Below are 27,072 nucleotides of genomic sequence, written 5' to 3' on the forward strand. Positions count from 1 at the left end.
CCTCATGGGCCACCTAGACCATACCCCACAAAAGCGTTGGTCAGGTCACAGCCACACTCAGGACAGAGACCTTCTTGCACGACCCTTCTCGGAGCACCCATTTATCCACAGCACATGAAGATGGCCCCCTTCCACAGGCCACAGATGCTGCATTGAGTGGAATCTTCAGGGTCACTCCATGTCACCTCTTTTGAATTCTTTAGACTCACCCCAGGGTCATCCTGCCCCTTGGGGAGCCTTTTATTTTAAGATGTTTATTTTAGGCCCAGCACAGTAGCCTAGCAGCTAAATTCCTCGCCTCGTATGCACTGGGATCCCATATGGTTCCAGTTCCAATCCCAGCAGCCCCACTTCCCATCCAGCTGCCTGCTTGTGGCCTGGGAAAACAGTTGAGGAAGCCCCAAGGCTTTGGAACCCTGCACCCATGTGGGAGACTCCAAAGAAGCATTTGGCTCCTGGCTTCAGATCGGCTCAGCTCCAACCGTTGCGGCCGCTTGGGGAGTGAATCAGCAGATAGAGCATCCTCTTTGTATATCTGACTTTCCAATAAAAATAAAATCTTAAAAAATGTTAATTTTTCTCTACTGAAAAGGCAGGGAGATGGGGAGATTTATCAGTTGGTTTACTCTCCAAATCCCCACAATAGCCAGAGCCAAGCCAGAGCCAAGCCAGGCTGTAGCCAAGAACCCAGAGCTCCATCCAGGTTTCCCACGTGGGCGGCAAGGGCCCAAGCATTAGAGCAGTCATCTGCGTTACCTCACAGGACACATAGTCAGGAAGCTGGATCAGAAGCAGAGTCACTGGAACGCAAAGCAAGCATTCCAACCTGGGATGTAGGCTTCCCAAGCGGCAGCTGAACTATCTGAACCACAACACGCAACCCTGACGATGAGAAAATGATCTGCGTAAGTGCCTGCCCTTGGCCTTCACCCAATCAGTTGACCTCTTGGGTTTTAAACAAAACCACGTATTGGAAGAGTGCAATCATGCTCCCTCAGTCATCTGGTTGATTTCAAGGGTCCTTCCCCACTGGGACACAGTTCCAGATTTCTCACCCTCAGCATGCAGCCCTCTGATCCTGCAGCCCTAGACTTTACCACTATACACTCACAACCCCTAGTGTGAAAACCCAAAATGAGGAGATTGCGTACTGAGTGGTACCCTAATGAAAATCAAATTTAAAAACAAAACTCCCTTGTGTTTTCAAAATTGTCTCCCAATTTTGGATGTGACTTAACAAATTACACTCTTAAATGACTGTGCTTGCATTTGAGTTAAGTACACAGGATTTTTTTTTTTAAGTAAGTCTTTGTGCATGGAAAGGATTAAATAGCCAGAGAAGTCCCGGACAAGGAGAGCTGGGAGCTACATTCTGCTTCTAGCTCTCCCATTTATTTCCTGTGTGAATCTGACAAAACCAGTTTGTTCTCAGAAGAGCTGGACTGGATATATTTGGGCATCCCTAACCATGCCTGAGGTTATTTTGGCATCACCTCGTAACTCCACTTCATGCATTTTTCTCCAACACTTACTTGGCTCTCCATCAGTCCTCTCCTAAGGTGTCAAGTCCCTCTGCCCTGTAAGAGCCACATTTCTGACAAGCTGGCCACGCTTAAGTCATTAGGAAGCTGCAGGGACCTCTCTCCAGCCTTATCTTAAAGGTCTTTCTCGGTCTGTTATCCGTCAAGATGACCTTCAGTGGAAGGAAGACAGGGTTGGTGCCTCATCCTCCCACCTGGCCCATCAACTGTACCCTGAAGCTGACAGGGCTCAGTTGCTAATGAGCTGGGCAGTGCACACCATCCGGCTGCCAGCGACTGCCCGACCGTGCCCTCCCCACCTGTCAGCTCCATTCCTCACGTTAGTTGTCCTCCCCAACTCACTAGCTCTTTTTTGGCCTGGAGCACCTCAGCCTAGCAAAGGGTTTATTACTAAAAATGTAAACCAACTTGAGATTATTGTCATCATGTAAGTTGTGACCCTGAATGCCAAGTGGGAACAGGTGGATCCTGATGTTCATACCAGCTGGCAGCTCCTGCTCTCCACATCCCCACATCTACCCACAGAAGACGCTGAAGCAGTGGTGGCAGGGAGTCTGTCCTCTCCCACTTGCAGGTGAGCCCTGGACCTCAGAGCTGCTTCTTGATGGGGATTGCACTGAAGCCTCCACCTAATATGGGGGATGGGCCAAAGTCAATGAGAAGGAAACTGAGCTGCTTCAGTTGGCATCCCATGTCCAGCGATCTCCGGAACAAGGGGACTCTGCAGAGCTTATGGTCCCACTCCAGTTCTATGCGCTCACCTCTCCTCCTGTAGAATGGGGTCAAAGATACCATCCAGCCCATCCACCCTCTTAGCAGACAGTCCAGTGCCTCTCCTCCCCCAAACCGCCATAGAGAAACTATTCACTATGTACCTCCTCAAATGCTTACAAGAGCCCTGGTCAGGACCTCAATCCAAGTTCCCCTTAAGGTGGGAGGCACATAGTGTGTTAAGTCAGCATAACTTCTTTCCACGGTCTGCTCTAGGTAGAAGCTGGACTTGGGTCCCAGAGTTGAGAGTTAAATCCAAGCAGTCCAATATGGGACACAGGTATCCTGCCTTGTACCTTCCCCTTTAGCCACACACTCGTCCCAGCCCAGCACCCCCAGCTCCTCAGAACAAGCTGTTCTTAAAACAGGAAGGAGCTCCCTTTAGCCCAGGCTGCCACACCCTCCTCAGGCCATGCAGTGGAGCTCAAGGGGGCTCTTGATCTCTGTCAACCTCAGTCCAACGTGAACCCAGCCAACCTGCATCCTGGCCACAGAAGTTTCTATTTTTGAAACAGGAAAAATACTTAATACTTGCCACTGTCAGTATTTTTATCTTCATTTCCCTCCTCTGATCCCTATCCCCCTGGTTGAGACCCCCGCCCCCTGCAAAAAAAAAAAGTGTCTTTTTTTTTTTTAAGGCCAAACACATAATAAAACCCTGTCCAGATTGAGGTCAGCAGCTTGTGCTGTTCTGGGCAGACTTTGCTCCGTGCCAGCAATGAATGTCACATGGTGTACAGGAAACACCTTGCAGGATCCACCGGGAGAGGCCAAGAGACAGACACACAGGGGTCCACAGGACTGGCTGGCTGGCTGTCAAGGCTAGCTACAGGAAATGGCCGTGGGATTCCGGGTCCCATGAGAGCCAGCACACAGCTGGGGGCAGGGGCTTGTGGATCCTAGCTGCGGTCTTCCAGCTGGGGTGCCAGTCATGTGTGTATTCCCGGTTGCCCTGTGCAGGATCTGTGCTGCAGGGGGTGCTCAGTGAGGCCAGGGGCATCTTCCCAAGGGTTCCTAGTTCCTGTGTGGAGCAGGTGCTTTGTTTTTCTGCAAGAGGGAAACCCAGGTCAGAGCTCAAGGACTCCAGGGACTTGGACACACAAGGACCTGTAGCTGAATCTCAGCTCCAGCTTCTGATATGCTTGGGCTAGCCACATGTGGCTCCACCGTAAAGATGAAGGTGCTGTCATGCATGCCTAATGTGAGAACTAAGTGAACCCCTGGGCCCTGGTAACGTCCTGGGATCTGGCAACAACAACCGTGAAGGTTGTATTACCAGAAGGCCCTCTCCCCGGGCAGTGCAGAGGTGAGAGGGCAGCAGGAGAAAAGATCTGACCGATTCCAAGGAGAAAAGAAAGTGTAAAGTGTTTCCTGGGACCCATGTGGGGCCCCGTGAGCTCACAGCCTTGCTACCAGCCGCCGCCACCTCCCCTCCACCTCCTGCAATGTCGGCTGCCCCACTTACTCTTGTACAGGACACTTCAGTTTCAGGTCAGGTTGAAGCAAAGAACATTGACTGGTCTCTGGCCAAGTGGAATGAACATCTCAGAGCAGTGCTGAGAGGCAGGCAGAGGAAGTTGTGGCTAGAAATGCTAATTTCTAAATTAAGTCCTGCGAAGAGGAGCTGGGAGGTTTGGATGGAAGTGGTGGTGGTAGTCACAGTTTGGTCCCATTCTACTTGGAGAGAGGGGAATTTGGAGTGAGCCCAAGGTGGACTATCAGCACCCTTCTCCCTGCCCCCTCAACCTTGCTGTATTTCTGGAGATGCCACGGGTACCAAAAGCCAGCCCTGGTATGCAAGGTGAGTGCTATGAGCTATGGGGTTGGCAGGCCTGCCTGAGCCAGGGTCAGCAGCCAGAGCCCAGCATTGTTCTGGCTGGAGGAAGGGGAGCCAGCAGCCCAGTGTGCTGCAGGGGGGGCGCAGCAGAGTGAGGGCCAGACCAGTCCAATTAGGGGCTGATGGAAAGCAGGCCGTTGTTCACAAACCAGGAGGCAAGCAGCCCTGCAGCAACGGCGGTGGCAGCAATGGAGCTGCTGGCTGGAGGGCACATCTGTCCCAGATTCATTGCCAGGCCAAGCCACAAACCTGCATATGGGTGCAGGCACGGAGAGCCCATCAGGGCCAGGCTGCCTGCCACCCTTCCTCTCCCCTCATGTCTCTTTGTGAAGTACCAGTTAGGAATCAGCTGGGCAAAGGGGACATATTTTCACAATCTATCCACTGTTTGGTAGTCATCACAGGCCTGTGCTTGGCACCAGTAAGAATAGTGAGCTAGGGCACGGTGGGTGAGTCTTTGAACTTCCAGGCGTGGCCATGGAAGGAGGGTTCAGATTAAAGAGCCCATCAGTGGAACATTCAGCGCAGCCCATGCTTCTCTGGCTTGGGCTGAAGTCAGCCCTGGGGACAGGGAGCTGCGAAGTAGCAGTCTATTTTCTTGTGTGTGTTCCCGCCCCCACCTTCACAGTACACAGTACTGGGTGCCAAGGAAGGATGTCAAGGTCAAAGGCACTCTAGAAAAGAAGCTGCTGATCTCCAAATCCCAGGACTGCCTCTGGGTCCATGCAGAGAGGGAAGAACCCATTGCCCCCCAGAGAACTCCCTGTGTCCTTTCCCCACTAGGGGAGTCCATCATGCCTGAGCAGTGTGACTGTTGCTGTATGACAATGTCTCCTGCAGCCTGGCCATTGGACGTCTCAGCCCCAGTGTTGGGGTCACTGCCAATGCCGGGAAGACTCCATCCAGCATGTCAAGGAGACCAACACATAGGACACTATCTCCCACGGCCAGACCAGAACCCCACATGAATCAGGGGGAACCCTAGTACTGATCGTCTGTGCTACTCCTGCTAACACCTGGGGGAGCCGTGGGCAAGTCACTTCCTACCCTGAAGATCAGTGAGGTCTTAGTCCTGCCTGGGGGTCATCCGGGGACTGGTGTTGCAGCCTAATAGGTAAAGCCACTGCTCTCCTATGGGTGCCAATTTGAGTCCGGGATGCTTTGTTTGCAACCCAATTCCCTGCTAATGCGTCTGGGAAAAGCAGTGGAAGAAGAGGGCCCAAACTTGGAGACCCTGCACTCGCATGCAAAACGTGAAACTAGCTGCTGGCTTCAGACTGGCCCAGGACTGGTCACTGGGGCGTGATATAGTAGAAAGAAGATTCTCTCTCTCTCCCCCCTCTGCCTTTCAAATGAATAAAATATGTAAAACAAACAAGCAAAGAACAACAGCAAAACAGAAATCTCATCCAGAGGAACAGAAAGGCTAAATTCCAGTCCTTCCTCCCTGGGTACACACCCCCTGCACCTGGCAGAACACTAGCTTCCTCCTGATGCTCACTCCTGCCCTGTGTCAGCAGGTGACTGCATCTCTGCAGGGCCTGATAACCTCAAAACGTCCAAGAATGCTGTCCCTAGAGGCTGTCTGCTGCAAAGTGGCCCTGAGAGTACTTGGCCTTCCTGAGTTCCCCGTCTAGAAACCTAGAACTCAGGAGCCCAGTGTAGCCACCCTCGTCACCGGGGCCAGACACTCAGCCTGTCTGAGAGCCTCTACATCCTGCTTCACCCAAAGGGAATTCCTTCACGCATTTCACAAATAGTCAAGCTCCAAGGATGCTGTAGGCAGGAAACCAGACCTGCCGGATCTCGGCCCTCCTGGTGCTTGTACAATGGTAGCCGCAGGCCAAACACGCAGCTGTACCCAGTATGACGGCAGATGCTGGAGAGAGTGGATGGGGCAGGGTACACTTTAAGAGTTTGCAAGGGAAGGTGCTGCGCAAGTTGAGACCTTGAGAAGGAAACAGCCAAAGACCATCTGGGGACAAGGTATTCCAGGAAGAGGGGGCAGCCAGTTTCAAAGCCATAAGATGGAGATAGACTTGGGCACTTTAGAAGCAGCCAGAAGTGGGAGACAGAGACCATATCCCAAAGCTTTTAGAATTTAAGGAGTTGACAAGCCTGTGGAGGACTTTGAGCTCATCCTGGCTTTTTGCAGAATTGATTCTAAGGGGGATGGAGTAGATGCAATGGAGCCAGTAACATTCATGGCCACCCCTTTCCCTGCCCACCTCCTGGTTCACTGCGAGGCTCACAGGGGATTCACGCCACCACTCAGAAAAGTCCGGTGGCATAAGACGAGGCACCTGCCCTCGTCATGTGTTTTCAAATCCATTTGTACAAGTAGGAGCTTGTGCAGCCTGGCCCAGGGCTGTTTGTTGGAACCGTGCTCCAGTGTGGATTTCAAGGAAACTGGGTAGGGTGTCAGACCATAGCCTGCCTGATGATGCAGCTGTCCTGGCCCAGCTGGGCTCAGTTATTTAAACACAGAGCTCCACAGCAAGCCACGCCTTGCTCCATTTTTTGCTGCTGGTGCCGGAGAAGGGTAAATGAACACCCAGCAATGTGGAGAAGCTGGTGCTCCAAGAAGGACCTGGCTAAAGTCCCACTTTCCTGGCCTCACATACAGAGCAAAGAGCAAGAGAGTCAGAGATGTGCTAATGTGGGGGCTCTTCCAAGGAGGGTGCCCTGTGAGAAGGACCAGGCATGTTCTCACATCCCGACAGATGGTAGCATTGCTCATTGCACTGGGGGCTGGAGGCCTGGATGTTATCCTGTCTCCACATCTCCGTTCCTTCAGGCTGACCAAAGAGGACCATGACAGCAACATCTTAGGGCTGTGGTAGGAACCAAGTGGGAGAACAGCATGACAAACCCAAACCCCACCTAGTGCCTGCTTCATTCACTCACATGCTTGTGGCTGTGCAGACGACAGCCCGGCACTTAGTAGGTACTCACAGACATGAAGACAGGTGGGCCGTTGTATTCTTGATCTTAGCCAAAAGGCTGAGAAGTGATGACAGGTGGTCCATTGTATTCCAGCTAAAGTGTCCTACCATCTAAAATGCCAGGGCATTCAGAGACTCAGTAAGAGAATGATGGGTCTCGAGAAGCCCATTGAAGAACAAATTCAGTGTTAACTTTTCAGGACTTCAGTCATCTGTTCCCTGTCCACGAGGGACATCGAAGTTTCCCAAAATTGGACAGAAGGGGCTGGAGGGATCTGGTTTTCTACTGTGGCTCCAAGTCCTCAGACTCCCCGTAAATTTTCCAGGACTTTCGCCAGGCTGTGTTTTCCTGTTTATTTCATTTTTCTATGTAAGTCATACAACTTCGCCGAACAAAAAACGGAGGGAAAGAGGAGGTAAACAAAAAGCAAATGGCAAGGCTTATTTTTAAATAACCTAACCTCTCACCACCCGGTTACAGCTAGGTTTTGTATTTATGTTATCTTCAAGACTGTCTCCTATGCTAATGTAAACACATGGGCGTGTTCCTCGCTCCAACAGACTCTCAGAACATACTTGCCGGTGATCTGGAATTTTTCAATCCAAATATGTCAATTCGTACAGCTGTGCCTCACTGCTTTGAATAGCTGAATGGTTTTTCAGTTGCAAAGATATAGCACGACTGATTGGAGGCTTTTATAAACGATGATGCAATCAACCTCCTTGTGTTTGTTTGTGTATTCATACATACATATGTACAGATGCATGTTTATACACACATGCACACACACACCCCTTTGCGTGTTTCCTGTGGATCTGGCAGTCACCTCTTCTTTATAAACCTGGCATTTTAGTCGCCAACTCCAAGTCAGCTGGCCCCCTGCATGAATCAAGTGTGGCAATCCTCAAAACCAAGGCAGAAAAACTGAATGAAAAGTTTATTTTGATGCAATTATTTTTGAAATCTATGCCTGACTTCTTTTCATCATATGCATTTCTATAAACTGAAGACCGCTAGTAGGAAAGGAGGCTTTTGCTGCAGTTTCTCAGGCCCCACAAGCTCACTCCCTCCCTGCCCCATGTCCTGTGGCCACAGCCCCTGTCCCAAGCTCAACAGAGGTCAACTGGTAACAAGCTTGAGGAAATCTGAGTCCTAAGTCCTGCTGTTTCATAGCTACAAGTTTGGTGCTGGGGTACAGTGGCAGGAAGAACATCCCAGGCAGTGGGACCAGGAAGAATATAAACATGCATGTCACAAAGTCACAAAGTCACCTATCAGGGGTCCCTTCCTGACTCTGCAAGTTCTCGCACCAGCGCCCTGCCTGCAGTGGGGGTGTGAGGAGGTTGTGTATGCAGGAGCATGTCTTTTGGTTAAAGCAGACTGCAAACTTCCTTCCACTCTCTATGCTCAGCATCTTAGCAAGGCACATGGCTCACACAGTGGTCCTGAAGCAAGAGGTTATCCATGCAGGTAGAGGAGGTGGACCCATTTCTGGTGAAGGGAGCTGTGGGACTGAAGAACAGAGCTTCATTTTAAATGGCTACAGGACATGCCTCTAGTCAGAGATGCCACAGACGGGAGATGTGAATTGCTCTGAAGGAGCGGGTACTTAGCTTGGCACTTAGATACTTGCCCCACACCAGAATGAACACACTTGTCTCAGTCCTTGGCTCAGGCTCCCGACTCCAGCTTCCTGCTAACGTGGACCCTGAGAGGCAGTGATGACAGCTCCAGTAGTTGGGTTCCTGCCACGTAGCCAGGAGACCTGGATCAAGTTTGCAGCCTCCTGGCTTCTGCTCTGCCCAGCCATCCCCAATGCCAGCGCTAAGGAGTGAATCAGAAAACAGGAACCCTCTCTCTGCCTCTCAGATCAACAATAAAATAGTAACATGGTAAGATATATCAACTAATAATGCAATACATTATGTATAAGATACAGTGATTGTACTAAATTAGCATTTTCATATGCATTTTCCATAAACATTTGGAAGACCCTCATTTATATAGACATGTCCAGTTCCTCTGGAGAGAGCTCTAGGCAGAGATTTGCTGTGGTCTCAGGGAGACCACATCCTCTAAGAACTGTGGGGCTTAAGGAGACAGCACAAACCCATATCCTCTCACTCAGCACCACTCCCAGCCCCCAAAACCAACTCCGCCACTCGGGCTGAGACCCCCCCACTCTGACAGCAGAGCCAACTGAGACAGAGTTCCCAAGAGAGAACTAATGTGTTTTAGAGGCAGTTCTAGGGCCAACTCACTTTCTACATGTGACTTTTCCCCTGTCTTTGTGCCAATTTCTCGAGTTGTCACTCCATGGACTTTGTATCTGCAGGTCTCCCAAGGCCTTCACCTACACTTACCCCATGGCCAGGGACCCTGGAGCTGTGAACCATAGTGGCTCACCTAAGAGGATACCGATGGCGTAGGAATGGCATCATGGCTGCAGCCCACACATTTCCTGGTCTGGAATTTCCTCCAGCACCCACTGTGCCTCATACAAGTCCCCCAGGTGGCCTGTCCAGAGCCCAGCCCCCAGTTCCTCTGGGTGGTGTTTCCCATTTCCTCCACACCTGCAAGGGGCGAGGAGTGCTCGGTCCATCTCAGTCTGCCCCTTGGCCAGCTCCAGGCCGATCCACAGGATGCTGGGGATTCCTTGGCTGGGACCAGGAGGACCCTACCACATCTTGGTTTCTCAGAGGTGACTCTGGCGATCCACCAGTTGTAAATCTGGTTCCTGAATTTAGAAGAGAAGCCGAGGGAGCCCATCCCACCCACAGCCTCCTGCAGCAGAGATGGGAACCTTTTTATTTTGGGGGACCACTAGACAATTATAACATCATTCATGGACCGTGTAAAACCATCAACTGAAAAATTAGCCTGCTTTGGACATGGTGAATTGAGAGTCATGTGTGCACGTGTGTGCATGTCCACTGCCCAGCTCCCTGCAGTTGCCTTAGCAATGTCAGACCAAAAGATTTGCTGTGTACTATTCCAGCCCCAGCCGTATAGGTATCTCATCTATGAAATGTCCCGCCCACTGCAGCTGCCTTGGGGACTGAGGGGCTCCAGTTTCAAGTCTATAGCAGCCATTTGGTTTTCCAGGAATCTGACCATGGGTGGCCCCTAGGATCCAAAGCCCAGCCATTGGCATGGTGCTCTAGACCCAAAGATGGGGGGCAGGGGTGACTAAGGCCTTGCTTTCCCACCATTGTTCTTTTTATCTGATGAGAAAAGTAATCTGTCACCATGGTGAAATTTTATTTTCCAAAGAATACTGGTCAAAGGGACAAGCACCCAAACCCCAACACACTTGACATTGCTAGAATTAATCCTTTAGTGTACAGACATCCAGGCTTTTCTCTAAGCGCCTACATACACATCCAGCTCTTTCCTTTTTTTTTTTTTTATTCTTTCTCACAAATCAGCTTTTGTTATTTCAAATAGCATTCAAAGGCCACATCAGGACAGGCTGTTTTGTAGCTGCCTGGCCATCCACTCTGCCAGGGCACCCGGATTTGGGCTATCTACCTGCATTAGAGCTTGAAATTTCATTGTCAGGTCATTATAAACAACACAGCAATGGGCCTCCACTGCCTGGTTATAGCTTTGCACTACATACTCGATGATGGCCGAACGCTATGCACCATTTTGAGGTTCTGACTGCAGGGCTGGACTGTGCTCAAGATGGGGTGCCAAGGTGCCTTTCTTGGCACCAGCCTGTAAAGGTGAGACGCTGAAGCTGGCAAGGATGAGACAGGCCCTGCCTAGGATTTCCCCTCTCTGCTCTGCCAAATCCCAGGGTCATCATCTGGAAACCCCCCACAGCATCAGCACATGCCATGAGTCAGTTGTTGGACACTGGGGAAAGATGGACAGATGGAAGGGGCTTTGGCTTCTCCCAGACTAGTCAGGAGGCAGCCGAAGGCAGTGACCTCACTAGACTGTCACCCTAGACGTGTCCCTCCACTGAGTGGGTAGGTGGCCCCAGGGGTTACAGGGACCAGTAACAAGTGTCCTCTGGAGTCCAACCTCTGAAGGCTGCACCTCCATACTCCTTAGCCTGCTGTGTGACCCCAGCAAATGGCTTCCCCTCTCTGGGCCTTTGTTTTCATCTGATCAGTCTCAACTCTATGACCTCACAGCTGCCTTAAGATTAGGGCACACTGGTTTCTGTGCCACCTCCTCTCTACTCACCACACCAATTATCCATACATTAGAAAGCCATTTTCAGGAACTCAACTTTCCTACAGGGCCACACCAACCTTCTGTGACTTCTGCTCTTTGTAAGCAGACGAGAACCAGGTATCATGGTACAGCTTCAGTTGACCCAAAGTCCTGGGCACGGTGGACAGCTCTCACCTGCAGGATAAGTGGCATGTTTCCCACAGTCCAGTCAGGAAAAACTGGACTCAGAAGTTCAAAATAGAGTCAAACTTAGCCCAGGGGTAAAAGGCAGAGCTGGGATTCAATCTGAAGTGTGATGCGGCTTAGCTCATCTCTTTCCACTGCCTCTACCATCTTCCTATGCCAGTCCTACAGAACAGCCACATAGGGAGGACTCTCCATCCTCCAGGGCAGGAATGAGGGTTCACAGAATGTGGAACAGGGCTGACATTGTGGTACAGTGAGGAAAGCTGCCACCAGCCAGTTCGAGCCCTGGCTGTTCTACTTCTGATCCAGCTCTCTGCTAATGTGCCCTGGAAAGTAGCAGAAGAAGGCCTAAGTGCTTGGATCCCTTTACCCACCTAGGAGGCCCAACTGGAGTTCTGGACTCTTGGCTTTCACTTGGCCCAGTCCTGGCCATTACGGCCATTTAAGAAGTGAGCCAGCAGAGCAAAGATCACTTTGTAACTCTGCCTTTCAAATAAATCCTTAAAAATTGGGCTTGGTGCAGTAGCCTAGCAACTAAAGTCCTCGCCTTGCACACGCCGGGATCCCATATGGGCCCTGTTCTAATCCCTGCAGCCCTCTTCCCATCCAGCTCTCTGTGGCCTGGGGAAGTAGTCAAGGATGTCCCAAAGCCTTGGGACCCTGCACTGGTGTGGGAGACCTGGAAGAGGCTCCAGTCTCCTGATTTCGTGATCGGCTCAGCTCTGGCCATTGCAGTCACTTGGGGAGTGAATCATTGATGGAAGATTTTCCTCTCTGTCTCTCCTCCTCTCTGTAGATCTTTCAAAAAAAAAAAAAAACTGTGGAGCTGGCTGAACTTCTCAGTTGTCTCACACTTGGCCGAGGGATCTTAAAGTCAATGGGAATGTCTGCCTAACTTTTCTCATCCTTAAAACAAGCCGTGAGTGATTTAGTTAGCAATATCTAAACTCGCTCAGCCTCTTCATCATGTGTACAGTGCTTCCAGTCTACTCTCCCCTCCCAGCACTAGCATCTGTAGCTTCTGCTTTCAAGTTGGCATAGGTGAGCCTCTGTGCTCCACCCTACCCCACATGCAGCCCCAAACTCCAGGCTTCCCCTTAGTCCCAGGCACTCCCTGACTTCAGGGAGCTTCCCTAAGCTAGACTGCTGCAGACACAAGAGGTAACCAGGAAACACGAGCCTCCAGACCACCCTTAGCCTAAAAGCAAAGGGGCTAATTACATATAAGCCAGCCAGCTGGGTGCCTGTGGATCCTTTGCTATGGGCTCAGCTGCGCCAAGTGCCCAGAATGAGAGGATGAACACAGCAGTAGGAAGACACGGACAGAGATGTGGGGAAACTGAGTAGGATCCTGCTGATGGCAAGGGACGATGGCCTTGGGTACAGGAACAAGCTTCAGAGACAGCCAGGGCAGGGCAAGAGGGCTGACCCATGGCTGGTGCTGAGCTGGGTATGGCATCTCTACTTGCCCTTCATGTGGATCGGAAAAATGCCCCGACTAGCATCCCACACCCCATATCAAAACATCATGCCAAAGCTGCAGCCAAACTGATGGGCTTCCCAGGAAATTAGGCGGAAGGCAGGCAGCACAGAAAGTAGTCACAGCTGTAACAATTTGCCTTGGACCCATGGCAAGAGAGGCAAGTCGAGCCATGGGTGGACTGCATAGGGAAGGTAACACAGGAACTCCTGTGGCAGCCGCCTTCTGTGTGCTGTGAACTTTTGAAAGCAAAAGAGGAGCTGAGACACAAGCTATGCCCCTCCTCCCCACCTTGCTGGAGTGCCTTAAGCAGGTCCTCAGTTGTCCAAGCTAGAACTGGGGAGGAGAGAAGGATGAGTCCACAGCCAAGAGCTGGACAGGCTGAACTGCCTGGGTGAAGGCCACAGCTCCTCCACCTCCGTGCCCTCCCATCTAGCACTTTGCCCACTGCCCGGCTGCACTGTCAGTCTTCATTCAAGGAACAGCTGTGTCCACGGCACATATGTCCATCAGACCCTTACAGAATCGCCAGACACTGTCCTTGAAAGTCATGTACCCAGCTGAGGGGGTGACAGCCTCTTAGGGGAGATAGCCATTAAGGGCCGCAGCTGGTCTTAAGGCCCACCCTATTGGCAGCCCAGAAGTAGGGAGAAAGTGAGGCACACCCTTTGGCAGGTAGGGCCATCCACCTGCAGCCAGATAGGAGTTTATGAAGGAGCCCAGAGGTCCTGCCAGCCATGGCACCCAGTCCTCCAAGTGTCCTGAGTTGCCTTCTCTCTCAGCCTCCTTCTAGGCCTTTGGGCCTAGGCATCTGGCGGTGAGCAGAGAGGCAGCTCCTCACAGGTGTAACCTAGCACTAACCACGGGTGGCCAAGCCTCTTGGTGCCAACACAGATGATTCCATCTTTCACTGCCTCCTTCTAACCAGCAAACAAAATTCCCCGAAGCAATCTGAAACCCTGTGACAACCTCCCTGACTCCCAGTCAAAGCAACGAGGTCCAGCTCCATATTCTAGCCCCTTGACTCCGCCCTGGCTCACCTATTCTTAAGGCCAGCAGCCAACCTCGGAGGCTATTTATAACCATGTCAGAGGAGGCGGCAGCAGGAAACAGGAAAGTATGAAGGAGGGAGGCGAAGAGGAGCTGCAGAGGCCAGGTGACCCCGCTGGCTTGGAATCCACCGCCTGCCTGGCCCATGGCGTCAGAGCCCCATGGCAGCGAACCCTGACCTGGCCTAAATTCTTCCCGGCCACTGCACCCTACCTGCCACTTCCACTTCTCCAGGCCCAGGCTTACGGCTCAAGGCTGAATTGACTGAGAATCCTCAAGGGAGAGGCAGACTTGCCCAGAATCACACAGGAGAAAGAGTATAGCCAGGACTATAGCCCCTGCCCTGTTTCTCCACCCCAGCATGCTGCCCCTGTACACTGACGAGCTCAGACTCCAGGAACAGGGCCTAGGTGCTCCTGCCACACTGCACAGGCTGGGAGTGTCTGGCCTTGCTATGCCTGGAGCCACATGCAAAGTGATGGAATCCCAGTTGGCCAGCTCAAATCCTGTTCAGACCATGGCAAAACAGACAGAGAATGACTGCTTTGCAGAAACTCCCCAAACTGCTGCTGAACTGAGAGTGTCATGAGAATCTTTCAGATGACCATGGATAAATTGGTGTAACTTTGCAGGTGGGGAAGGGCAGATTCTGTTGGTGTTTTTAGTTTTCACACAAACACAGCCTGGACTATTACTAAGACGAGTATTCTAATGGTTACAGGTGAGGGCCTTTTAGGCCCTCTGAAGTGCCTGAAGTTTGAATGTATAGCTTTCATCAGGCCCTCAGAGCATGTACCTCCCATAAAGTAATGAAAACACAGACATAAAGGATCAGAGAGGCCAAGGGAACCTGAGCTGGGGGGTGAGTCCTCCTGTTGCTGCTCACTGCCTTTCCATTACGGCACCTGTCCCTGGACTCGCAAGTCATAAACACGTCCACCTTCATCCTTACGCCCCTCATGGTACAAATGAGAACGCAGGACTTCCAGGTTGGGTGTGCACCCAGAACTGAGCCAAGGAAGATGTTGAAAACACAAGTGGCATGCCCAGGCAGAGACCTTAAACCTTGAAGGTCACTGTTGCCTTCCCGCTTTTGCTCCTGGTCCCACAATGTGGTCACTCACACCACTGGCAGCCGGCAGACACTATTTCTACTTTCTCCTTCACTGTTCTAGCCATCACAGGGCAGACAAGAGAGTCCTTGCCTTGGCATTGTCATGTCAAATAGCTTTCTAGGTGTTTCTTAGGGAAGGAAAATAGTGAGTTCCTCGGCCAGATACATTTAGCAAACACTGGATTATTGGAGCTAACCAGGCTAGCCTGCAGCAGGGCTTCTCGGCGTTTTTACCAGGCCAATAGTCACATGTTTCCCCAAGATAGGCATGCAACAGAGAGCTTTCCCAAAGAATATCACCTAAGATGGCAGCTAGGAAAATTCCACCTTGGGAAACACCTATCTGGGCCTTCTGGCAATAGAGGGGACTTGCCTCTGCACCTGTTTTCCCAGCTCGCCTGGCTGCATTCTGTAGAGTGGGGAGTCTTCTGTAAGACCCCAGGAGCTTGGCATTGGAAGATGCTCCAGGCCTGTGAGCAAACTTGGAGACCCCCTACCTTGATTCAGGGGGAAACTGGAAGCTGCACAGCACTCCGGCACACATGAAGACAGGGTAAAAAGGAGTTAACTTCTGTCCTGGATTCCACCCAGGCAGGGAAGCAGGCCACAAGTCAGAAATAAGGAGAAAAGCACACTGAACATGTATGTCCTTCCCTGGCTCTCTATGTGCTGGTCTGCTGCCCCAAAATAAAAACACTGGTTTTAAAAACAGTTAACACACTGGAGGAGGAGTGCTCACAAGGATCCCCAGCCTGTGGGGAAATGCCAAGAACCTCAGGCTGAAGTTCCTTTGACAAGGAGCAGTTTGACTGGCTATGCACTTCTCCAAAGATGCATTGTTTGTTTAGTCCAGTGCTTGAACCGCATCTAGTGAGCACCTACTAAGCGTGATGACCTATGGGCAGGAATAGCCATCCATTTCCAGGCAGCAAGGCTATTCTTAGCTTGCTGGTGTCTATTTAAAATGTGTTAATCCTCTTCTCCACTCCTCCCCGCAATTAGATGCATTCCACTTCCCAGCCTGGGACACTGACTCGCCCAACTGGGAAGGCGGAATGGACAAGTGTTCTCACCCTGCTTAACTTGGCCAGGAATTTGGCCATCCTGGGCTAGGGCAACAGGGAATCAGCCAAATCCAAGAAGATGCACCCACTTGGCCTGCACCCTCCGATTCTTCCAGGAACCCAGAGCTCGCTTATGCTATTGCCTCCCGGTATCATAGTGGCCTAGAGTGGGGGGCGAGCAGACCTATCAGCCCCACCACCATGCAGAATTTGTGACTAAGAGCTCAGACTCTGCAATCAGAAAGCCTGGACACAAATCTCAGCTGTATCATGCCCTGGATATATAGGAGGCAGCTTACCTTTGCTTTTCAGAATCCATATTCTCATCTGAGGAGTGGGACGATGATGATAGTAATTCCTAACGTGTATGTTTACAGTGAATAATATGCATAGAAAAGGGTCTTAGAACAGGTGTTAGCGAGCACTGGCTGCTTTACTCTTTGGTTCCTCTCAGTCTCCACCTCTTCAGACATGCACAAAACTTCACATAGGGATAAGAAGGCCGGCCTACCTCGGGTGGTTATGAATTTAAGGCACTAACCCATGAAGTGGTCTTGACAAATAACAGAATGACCCAATAAATGTTAAGTTTCATCAAATAGGATTGTTTTCATTCTATCTCTATCCCTTAGGCCAAACTTTTCTGCCTTTCTTGAACTCAGTTTCCCCATTTGTCAAGTGAGAAAATAGGGCAGTTGGCCTCTCCAGTTCACAGCATGGGGTGCTGGGCACAGAGACCCACATAGCCTTGAGGCTCTTGTCACAAAATGGAGTAGGTACCACACACCCACCTCCAACTCCCCCACAGCCCCACACACAGCTCACAAAACAAGCCACAAGCCTGAGGAGGGGGAGAAAGATGCCTTTCATTGCTAAATCCCAGCCTGATCCTGACCACCCACAGGTGGCAAGCTGCAGAGCACCAGAAATGTGACTATTCCACAGAGAGGCTGAGTGTAAGTTTCAGAAACTTCATATAAGAAAAAGTAAAATTTCACCGATAATTTTCAAGCTGCTTTTATATGAGTGAGGATATTTTAAGAAATGCAAATACTGGCCTAAAGTTAAACTCACCTATTCCCCACCCCCTCTTTTTAATGGAACTGTGAGGCTATTTATAGCTGTAGGAACATACTTTAAGAAGTTCAGGGAAAGGAGAATTTAAAGTTTTGGTGCAAAAAATATTTGAAATCCACGCATACTTTCGAATAGTACATGATAAATGTGTGGTATAGAAAAACGATGCATGGATTTCAAATAACTTTTGCACTGAAATAACTTACCTTTTCAGTTCCATTTTCTATGAACTTTCTGAAGGGCCTTTATATTTATGCCTCGCAATAGGACCCCTGGGCCAGGCCAGTGTCACCTTTCTCTCTGTCCTTCTGACCAGAACCCTCCTCTTTGTAAGAAATTCTTCTCCAAGGGATACCAGAAGGAATTCGAACTATTTGGGGTTAACTTTTTCAACCAAATGAAACCCAGATGTTAACCATCCAGGTGGGGCTTTCAACGTTAGAAGCCTTTAGGAACCTCTTCTGACATAAAAGAGCCCCAAGTTAGATTAATAAGATCCAGGAAGCTTGCAAAACCCTCACCCCATCTCAGGGCACTGGCACAGTGGTCACCTCCACTCGACTTTCCAAGTCACCTCTGATCTTCTCTACTATAATAGTTTATCATCACAACTGCCCCCGCATTTGTCTTAAAATAAGGAACTAACTTTTAGAACACACTGATCCCTTCTAAGTGGGAAAACAAGACACTAGAAAAACACGTCCATATAATTAGCTGACCTAATATTCCCATGTTGACTATGCCTACACCCAGCCTCCAGGACTAGTCCCTGTAAGTACTGGGTTTGTGGTGGGGCCTGGGTGACGTATGATTCGCTTTGGCTTGGGTTTCTTCATTTGTCCTAACAGATGAGACACCAATACTTTCTCATCCAACCCCGGTCATGAAACCACATCTTATTGAGTGCTTGCCTTAGCCACATCCTAACCTGGGAATTGCAAGGACCCTGATTGAAACAGCACTTTCTCTGGAGGCAGCAGGGATAGCTGGTACCTTTGCCTTCTTGAAGGCAAGGAGGGATTAGAGACTGGAAGGAGACAAAGGGATAATGGCTGTGCAATATTTAAGGCTTACTGATTCAAGAAGTCTCTTGGCAAGGATTTCTCTTCTCTTTTACTCCAGCCTCCACACCACTCCTTCATCTCAGGGCTCCGTTTTTCCAGCAGCTGAACTTCACCTTGCGATGTCTAAAGTCAAATCATACAGCTTTTCTTTCCTTTACTTCCAGCCAAACACACACACACACACACACACACACACACACACACACACCTAAAATCAAGTGGATATTGCTGCAGGCCTAGGAATACTTCGTCTGTTTTCTAAGCCATGAATGCCACCAGTATGTGATAAAGTTTACATGAACATAAAAGATGACTCCGGAAAGTTGGTGGGGGAAAAATTGGAATTAAAAGACAGACTTATTTAGATGCAAAAACTTATTGAAATCCAGGACAAGCATGGTGGTACAGAAGTAAAGTTGCCACCTACAATGCTACCATTCCGCATGGGCATTCGTGCATGTCCCAGCTGCTCCACTTCCAATCTAGCTCCTTGGTAATAGCTTAGAAAAAAGCAGAGCCCAAAATGAACCTCCTGGCTTCAGCCTGGCACAGCCCTGGCAGTTGCAGTCATTCAGGGGGTGAGCCAGCAAATAGATCTCTCACTCTCTTACACTGTGTGTGTATAACTCTGAAATGTAGTTTTTCATCATATTCATTTTTCCATGAACTTCCCGATTAGCCCTTGTGAATCAGAGCTGGGGGTTGGGACAGCAGGGACCATCACTTCAGCCCCACAACTGGCTTTTGAATGGGTGTGGAAGGGTTTTCTAGGCTCCCCTTGCAACTCCAGACACTACTGTTTTAGTAACCATGCCTCGGCCTCTCTGTTCTGCAACAGCCAAGATGGCTATGTCATGGCCCCCTGTCAAACACAGTGTAGTGTAGCCCTTTTGTTGGAACAATATTTTACTGATGTGTACCAGAGATGAACACAGAAAAAAACTGAGTCCATGTGCCTTCCTCTGAAGGGAATACTCCTCAACCAGGAAGCAACAGCTACCTGCCACCTCAGCCATGCCCACCCACAGCACTCTAGGAAGCTTGCAGAGAAGGCAAGGGGGAAATGCCTAGGGCTTAACTGACATGAAACTGAGGAGCCATTCTCAAGAGAGGCTGAATATGGCAGTTTAACCAAGGGGTCCATGAGCTATTTCAGGCATTAGTAGGAAGTCAACCCAAATCAAACATTTAATCATTGAGGAACCCACGAGAAAGCTTCCCAAGTTACGAAAACACTGTTTCCTTCATTTGGGCCATAGTCAGTGTATTATCTGATTATGTCAGATATATCTGGTTATTATCAGCAGTTAGAATTCTGTATTGTCTCCCCCTCCATGAAAAAAAAAATCAACACTCAACACATAAAGTTGCAATGAGTAATTTTTTGAAATGGAATCCACTGAAAGGAAGTTTAAAAAACTATTCTTGGATGCTGAAAAATCTGGGACCCACTGGTAAGGAGAGCACTGACTTAGGAGTGCAAAGTTGGCTGTGACGCTTGGTTTTGTTCAGGAGCCCAGAACTGACCACATGTTGATCAAATTGAAGGAGCGGGGAGGCAGGGAAAGGAGAAGCCAGTAAGAGAAAACAAAGTTAAGCATGACATTGGAGCAAGGGAGTAAAGGAAATCACGGAGTAGGGAAGTGGTGAAGGATATAGAATCTTCCAGATCTTAAGGGTTCCAGTCCTTGACTGTACGGGAGACTAATAGGAAATCCAGGTTTTAGAAAGTTCAACCGTTTATTACTATCTAACCATGGGCAAGTGGTTTTCTCTCTTGCCCCAAGCATCAGGCAGCTAAGCCTGGGTAACCCTCTAACCCTAACCCTACAGAATGGTAAGGAGTTTGGAGCCATGCTTGGCACACTGTCAGTACAGCTCAATAAGAGGGCATTTCTTTTTGGTGATTTTTCTACCCAAGTGGTGTTTAGAATTTTCACTTCTCTCTGGGAAGATGGTGGAGGATGGGGTCTAGAGACCTGTCAGGTAACCTAGACAGCACAGCAGGCACCTCTCTTCTCAAAAGGCTGAGGTGTGTCCCCTGGGAACACAGCCCCCCAAAACTGCTCCCAGCCCAGGCATGAGCCCCTTAGGCAGTTCTCCATGGAGCCTCAGAGACCGTGTGCTTACACATGTTGTGTTGAAGTACGTCTACTATTCTTTCCCACCTGTGTCAGGAAAATGGGACCAGAGGTGAGATCTATTAAAATGCTCCCATTGGCTTGGCGTACAGAACCCTAACTTTTGCTTCCTGTTAAGGGGCAGAGGAGAAAGCAAAAAGAAAAATCTCTCAGCAGGTCACTAGAAAATAGATTCTTTTGAGGGTGTTCCAATGGAGGCTACCACACAGGCCAAGAGCCAGAGGGAAAATGGCTGGAGCTGGAAGGGCCACCGCTGATGCTGAAGTGGGCAGGGTCTACACCAGCCCTCATCAGGCCATGTTGCAACAGGACAGAATTCTCTCTTGAGCTAACCCTCCCAGTTTGCATAACAAGACTTCAGCCCATTTCTTGGCGTGAGCTAACCCGCACACAGTCCCTCTTCCTCCTCCAGGCTATGTCATCACCACCCATCCATGCCTCAGTTTCCTCAGCTGTAAGAGAAGGATGCCAATCACACGCCTGCCTCTCTGGGCTGTTAATCCTTTAGCATAATGCCTGGTGCTGAGCAATTGCTCCCTAACCACTGGTTTTTAAACATCAGAAGCCTGTGAACTGGGATCCATAAGACTGATGACGAGCTATATGTAGAGCTGTTGAAAAAGAAGACAAATACACTAATACTGCTGAATGAATAATTGGCTATGTGGAATTCTGCAGTGTTAAACTGTGACAAAATTCCTACAACTCTCCTATGGGTATCTATGTATGGGATGTGCTGGGAGAAAGAACTTAGAGGAGGAACTAGAATTAATGGCAGTGATCACAAAGGACTTTGCCATTCTGTGGGGTTAGATGGATGGGACTTCCAATGAAGCTGTTAAATGTACCTTGACAAGAGGATGCTGGACTTTACACCATTCTCTATACCTACAATGTCAGGATACACTTCAATAGAAGAATGATGGACTTATGAAGGATTATACTATTGTTATAGGGGAAAAACAGTGAAGGGGCAGAGGAATGGGGAGGGTGGAAGGGAACTGTATCATGAAAAATAAAGGATTAAAAATAAGAATTAGATGAAGGTGTAACTGGATGAATGGGTGGATGAGGGAGGAATCCATACAGACACACATACCTAGGCAAACACAGATATACTCAATATTATACTTGTCATTTGTGTCGATTAAAAAGAGACTGCAGTGATATGGATTATTATCCCTTTTAAAAACTGGATAAGGAGAAGTTGGAAGACTTCTCCAATATGCCCAAGCACATAGCCAGCAGCCCTAGGGGAAGGACAGAATTCCTCCTCCATGACGCCCCCACCCCAACCCTCACTCAGCCTTTCCAGCACCCCACACTGCCCGCTGAGGCCACCCAGGAGCTGCCCAAGACAAAGGCTGCCAGAAGGGGCCTCCTTGTCCACACTAGCTGGAGTGCCAAAGGCAAATGCAGGAGAGATTGTGTTGATGTTTGGGTCTTTAATGAATGAACCTGTTGGAATGTGCCATTCAGCAGTGCAGCTCAATGGTTCCTGCTGTTCCTACAAAGCAAACAAAGCTCTCTGCACCCAAGCCCCCCTCCAGGGCCACTTTTCCAGCTCCATCCATTCAGGGCCTGTGACAGGAACACACGTGTCAGAGGGGCACCTTCTCCACCGGGACCCAGGCACGTGACTCCTTCTGCCACTGGGCAGACTAAGCGCCTCCCCTTGGGAAGCCCAGCTCACCCCCACCTGGAAGGGAAAGCATCTTGAAGCCCTGACTGTCTTGCCTCGGAGAGCTGTGCTTCTGCCTGGGCCCCAATGACACAAACCGAATCATCTTTGAACTTGGATGGTTCTGTCTTCTCCAGTTCTCACTGCCAAAGCACATCAGAAATTTCCCTTTGGTTTATTCTAATGCCCTGAAAGAACAATGCAGCCTACCTCCCTGAAGGTGATGTTCAGGGAGAGTCTCTGGCTATCTTCGCCATCTCGATCTTTTTAAAGAAAACATCCCCGCCAAGTAGCAAAGCATGCTGCAGACTTTACCACCCATCCCATCTCCACCTGCAGAGAGTGACCTGTTTGGGATACCGTGGGTCAAAGCAGGAGTCCCTGGAGTATGGCTGTAGCTTTCCCCATTGAGTAGCTAGGTGGCCTCCAGCAAGCACGACCTCTCTCAACCTTGGTATTTTGCATCTGAAAAACAGGTGCACCTTCTATTAAGTTTCTAAGTGGGTCAAAGGGCACCTAAGAAGTTCTTGCACCCAGGATCCAAGAGACGCCCTTTCCTTCTTCCAGCCCAATCTCCTCTCACCTGAAGTTCCCGGGATGGCAACAGTTTGGGTCCCTCAGTCCCCCTGCTGCTGCCACCACCCCCAAAGGCCTGCCTCTTCTCCAGGGCCTGAGCCTTTTTATCTTCTTAAAGTCACAGAGCCCAGTGTGGAGGCCGACCTGTGTGTGGCAGAGAGGGAGTGAATCCGATTTCTCTTGAAAATGGCTTCTTGGCTGAAATCGCCACCTCAGATCTGATACTGAAGGAATCTGCTGGCAGTGACCCCTATCAAAACAATTCCAAGAGCTCCATGGCTGGCAGCTGGCCCCCAAGCCCAGCCCAACCTTGTTCTCAAGTTCCCAAAAGGCTCAGGGGCAGGTCCCCACCCCTCCAGCCCTCCAACCCCACTGCTCTATCCAGAGAGGGCCAACGCCAAGGTCTTGGCATTCTGAGACAGAATTCTCTCTCCACTAACCTCCAACTCTGCAGGAACCTCAAGTACACACACTCTCTCTCTCTCACACACACACACACACATTTTCAGAAAGCTCCTAGCATTGCCTGCCCTTCTGGAGCTGGTGGGCGCTGCCCCAACAGGATCTGCATGGCTGATGCTGCCCCCTGCCCCTCCTCCCACGTTTCAGGAGCAGTGACCAGGAAGGAGGGAGGGGAGCCACAGACATCCTGGCTACTGCCAGGTTCCCCTTCTTCTCCCACCCCCAGTGAGTTTTCTAAGCCTGCATGTAGTTTATTCTTCTCTTAAACACTGCCCTAGGGTGCAGGGCCCATGGTTGCCATAGAAACATCTTTTAACTCCTCCTCATCCAGAAGGCTGTGCCAGTCCCCTTGGGCTTTGGAGATGAAAGGGAAAGTCTGTGGATGAGGCACAAGGCCACGACAGCCGGCCTTGGAAGGGGTGGGAGGCATTCCCTAGAGGGTGCTGTGCCAGGCAGGCGTGCTGGGTCCTTCCCCAGGGCACCTTGGCACACAGCCAGGAAGAGAAGCAGCCGGTAGGTTCTGGAAGGTGATGTGAACAGGTCTGGCTCAGCACCATGAGTGGCCTAGAGCATCCATCCAGTGAGGTTCAGGAGCCCCGGGCGGGGGCGGGAATATTGGGGCTGTCCTACAGGGATAAGATGGCTCTGAGCTTCAGGTCCGGACTGGAAACCAGAAAGGCTGTGAGGGAGGAGAAGCGGGCGCCACCTGCTGACCATCCGCGGGCGCTCTGCGAGGCACAGGGAGGTCAACAGGCGAGAGGCCCACACCCACGCCTCCCATTTTTAAAAGCATTAGCTCATCCTGGCCGCCAGTGCAGTGCACCAGACCCAGGCCCGATGGCTCTGGGTCCCCGCTACCACTGCCAAGCCCTGTCCTTTCTGGGTCCTTTTTTTTTTTTTTTTTTTTTTGGAAAGAGGGAGGGGATTACTGCCACAATGTTCTGATCCTTGCAAACTTCCTGCTAACTTAGTGTTCCTCCCTGCACTTAATTAAAGCAGTTAGGAGGAGTTAAGACCAGAGAAAATTATGTGAAATGCGTGCATCTGTGCAGACCCACAGCAAGACCCCTCGGTGGGAAGCTCAGCTGCAGAGGGTGCCGCGGAGTCCTCCCCCTCCCACACCCTACGCATGCGAAGTGCGGTGCACTGCTAGCCCCCGTTTCTACCTTTTCCTTGGGGCCTCTCAGGAGCACCCCCGCACCCTGCCAGCAAAGGGCAAGCCCAAGGGATCAGCTCTTCCTCTCCGTAAACACGAACCCCAGCTTCCCAGCTCCTTCCCGCGCAGAGCAGAGACCCCCCTGAGTCGGACCCGCTTGACAGCACCTGTTGGACGCCCAGCCCCACCCAGTCCGTGTGTACTCCGTGCAGGATCAGCAGCACCTCGCAATAAGGACCAGATGGTTTGGAAATGCAACTGCAATCAAATGGGGCACAGGTCAGGAAAGCAAAAAGCTAGGCCACACGCAGCCCTGGAAATGCCTGCTAACACAACAGACCCAGGGCCGGGCTGGGGTCTCCCAGGGTAAGGAAGGGCGTGAAGTACAGGCTTCGCAAACCGCCAACAAGGGTGAAACAGGTCACCCAACACCCCTAGCTGCCAACCGCACTGACCCCTGGTCACCAGGACCACCTCTCTGTTATTCTTCAAGACTGACCCCCCGCAGAGCCCCCTCCTTGCCACCCACATGTGGAGTCCCTCATCCAAGACTCAGTGAAAGATTTCCTAACAGCACTTAAAACACACACGCTCCATTCTTCACCTCTAAATCGACACCGGCACAGGGGCAGCACTGCCCGGCGCGCGCACGCGCGCACACACACACGGCACGCTCAGCCCACAGACTAGGAAAGATGTTTTCCATCTGCCGCTCCACCTCTAGCCATCCAAATCCGAAGGTCCCACACACTCCCAGACAAGTTTTCCCAGGACACTCTCAAGGCTTTCCATAAAAACCAGCCTGGCTTCTTAGCTTAGAGACTCAAAGTCCAGTTTGGGAGTTGTCGCTACAACATAACCCTGGGCATCTTGTGTTCCTTCAGTGGCAAGTCTGTTTCCAATGCTCCTTTACACACACACACACCCCAACAAAAATAAGAAATAAAACAGCCTTCCAACAAATGTCTCAGCTATGTGATAAGCGAGTCCTGCACACAGCCACCTCCCACCTGCTCTTCCTCTGCCCCTCATATCCACCCGAACCTCGCACCCCCAGAAGTTCCAGCTAGCACTGGCATGGGGCGCTCCTGGCTGGGTTAGGTCTCAGTGAGACGATCCCTCAGGGAGAGGCGGCCAAAGCTGAATTCTTCAAGTTTTTCCGGGGAACTTTGCACGCACTTGGCTGGCAACTTTGAAGAAGTCAACGACTCAGCAGGTTATGCTATTTTTCCCCCCTTTCAGCCTCCTCCTCCTTTAATCGAGAAAGGCAAAATGGTACTAGCTGTCAAATGTCCCTAAAGGACAGCGAGAGTTACAGAGGGGGTACGTCTGCCCTGCAAGGCATCGTGGCCTTCGGCCCTGCCCGAGGAGGTTGAGCCCTACCACCCAGCCCCTGCGCCCCGTGCCTGGGGCGGAGACCAGGAAAGGCGTAGCAACCCTGGGCTGCAGCGCGCGCTCAGCTCGCTCACTCGCACGGTGTACTTACCGATGTCGGAGTTGCAGAAGGCGTCCTGGGGGTGGCTAGGCGAGCATGTGCACGCCTCGGCGCCCCAATCCCCGAGGCCCCAGCTGCCCAGGAGTACCACGAGGCCGAGCCACGGAGTCATCGCTGCCGCCGCTGCTGGGACTGCCTGCCGCTAGCCCTTCCTGCAAACTTGCGGGGCGCGCTTGCCGGCGCCGCTTGCTGCAGCCGGAGCTCTCCCGCCCAGCCGTGCGGCAACTTTGGCCTCAGAGTGTCCCGTGGGACGGGCGCGGTGCTGCTGCTTTGGGCACGGGCGCACAAAACTGCGCGGGCTGGCTGGGCTCTCCCGCGAAGGAGCCGAAGCAGTAGAGGAGCAGTTCTCGGAGCCCGAGAAGCAGGATCCGCCGAGAGCCTGCGCCTGTCTGCTACCCCGCTCTGCACCGCTGCCCCGGCTGCCCGGAGCTATATAGCGCGGCGCCCCGGGAACACACGCCTCAGGCGCGCGAGGCCGCCCCCTCCGACCAATGGCAGAGCCGCATTACCTCATCGGCCCTCCGAGGAGGGGGCGGGGCCGGGGGCGCGGGCCGGCAGGGCGGGGCCGGCCCTGACCGTTCAGATCCATATAGGGAATAATGCGGCCCTGGGCACGCGAGTGGGTGGGCTGGGCGCGCCTGGGACCCGCGCCCATCCGCGGCTCTTCCAAGCGCTGCCCGGCGCTCACTCAGCGTCCGACCCTAGTTCCACGTCCACCCCACCCTCTGGGTGCCTGGGACCCAAAACCAGAATCAAGTCTGATCCACTCAGTCCGGTCAGCCCCCTCCGCAGGTCAGAGAGATCCCCGGTCCAGTCGGGGAGACCTTGAGCAAGGACCCAGAACGACTCCTTCTCTCCTACTTTCTTGCCCGCGAGGGAGTCACCTGCCGTTTGGGAGCTGACCCTGATAGCCCTTGCGTCCCTGGGCAGGCTGGAAATACCCAGCCTGCCCAGGGAAACATCCTTCTAAGAATGCTGTAGTTACACAGGCCCATGCCCCTGCTCCCGTGGACGTCCTTGAACTCACAGGGTAATTTTCTGACACCAAAACCGGAGTGGTGGGTGGAGTGGCACAGGGAAGAGGAGCCCTGTGCCACCTGGCCGGCGAGGGCCACAGGCAAGCAGGCCAGCCTGAACGCACACACGCGCGCGCACAAAGAAGTGCGGACAGACCTCCACTCTCCTGCAAGGAGCTTTGAGGGGGAACTTGATCTGAAAGTGGAGCGAAAATCGTGATGGGTAA

At 51.4% G+C, this 27,072-nt stretch overlaps 2 protein-coding genes across 2 annotated transcripts in view; one reads left to right on the plus strand and one right to left on the minus strand.

Annotated features, from left to right (window-relative positions):
* The window catches only part of TIMP3 (TIMP metallopeptidase inhibitor 3), a 49,471-nt gene extending 23,256 nt beyond the window's left edge, over nucleotides 1–26,215 (minus strand). The window contains exon 1 of the mRNA XM_004589564.3: nucleotides 25,821–26,215. Coding sequence (XP_004589621.1) covers nucleotides 25,821–25,941 — 121 coding nt within the window. The 5' untranslated portion in view covers nucleotides 25,942–26,215. The remainder of the gene's footprint in view (nucleotides 1–25,820) is intronic.
* SYN3 (synapsin III) overlaps nucleotides 1–27,072 on the plus strand; it is a 392,583-nt gene that overhangs the window by 154,592 nt on the left and 210,919 nt on the right. The gene's annotated exons all lie outside the window — the stretch shown is intronic.

This window comes from Ochotona princeps, chromosome 15 (assembly GCF_030435755.1).
Source record: "Ochotona princeps isolate mOchPri1 chromosome 15, mOchPri1.hap1, whole genome shotgun sequence".
Taxonomy (NCBI): domain Eukaryota; kingdom Metazoa; phylum Chordata; class Mammalia; order Lagomorpha; family Ochotonidae; genus Ochotona; species Ochotona princeps.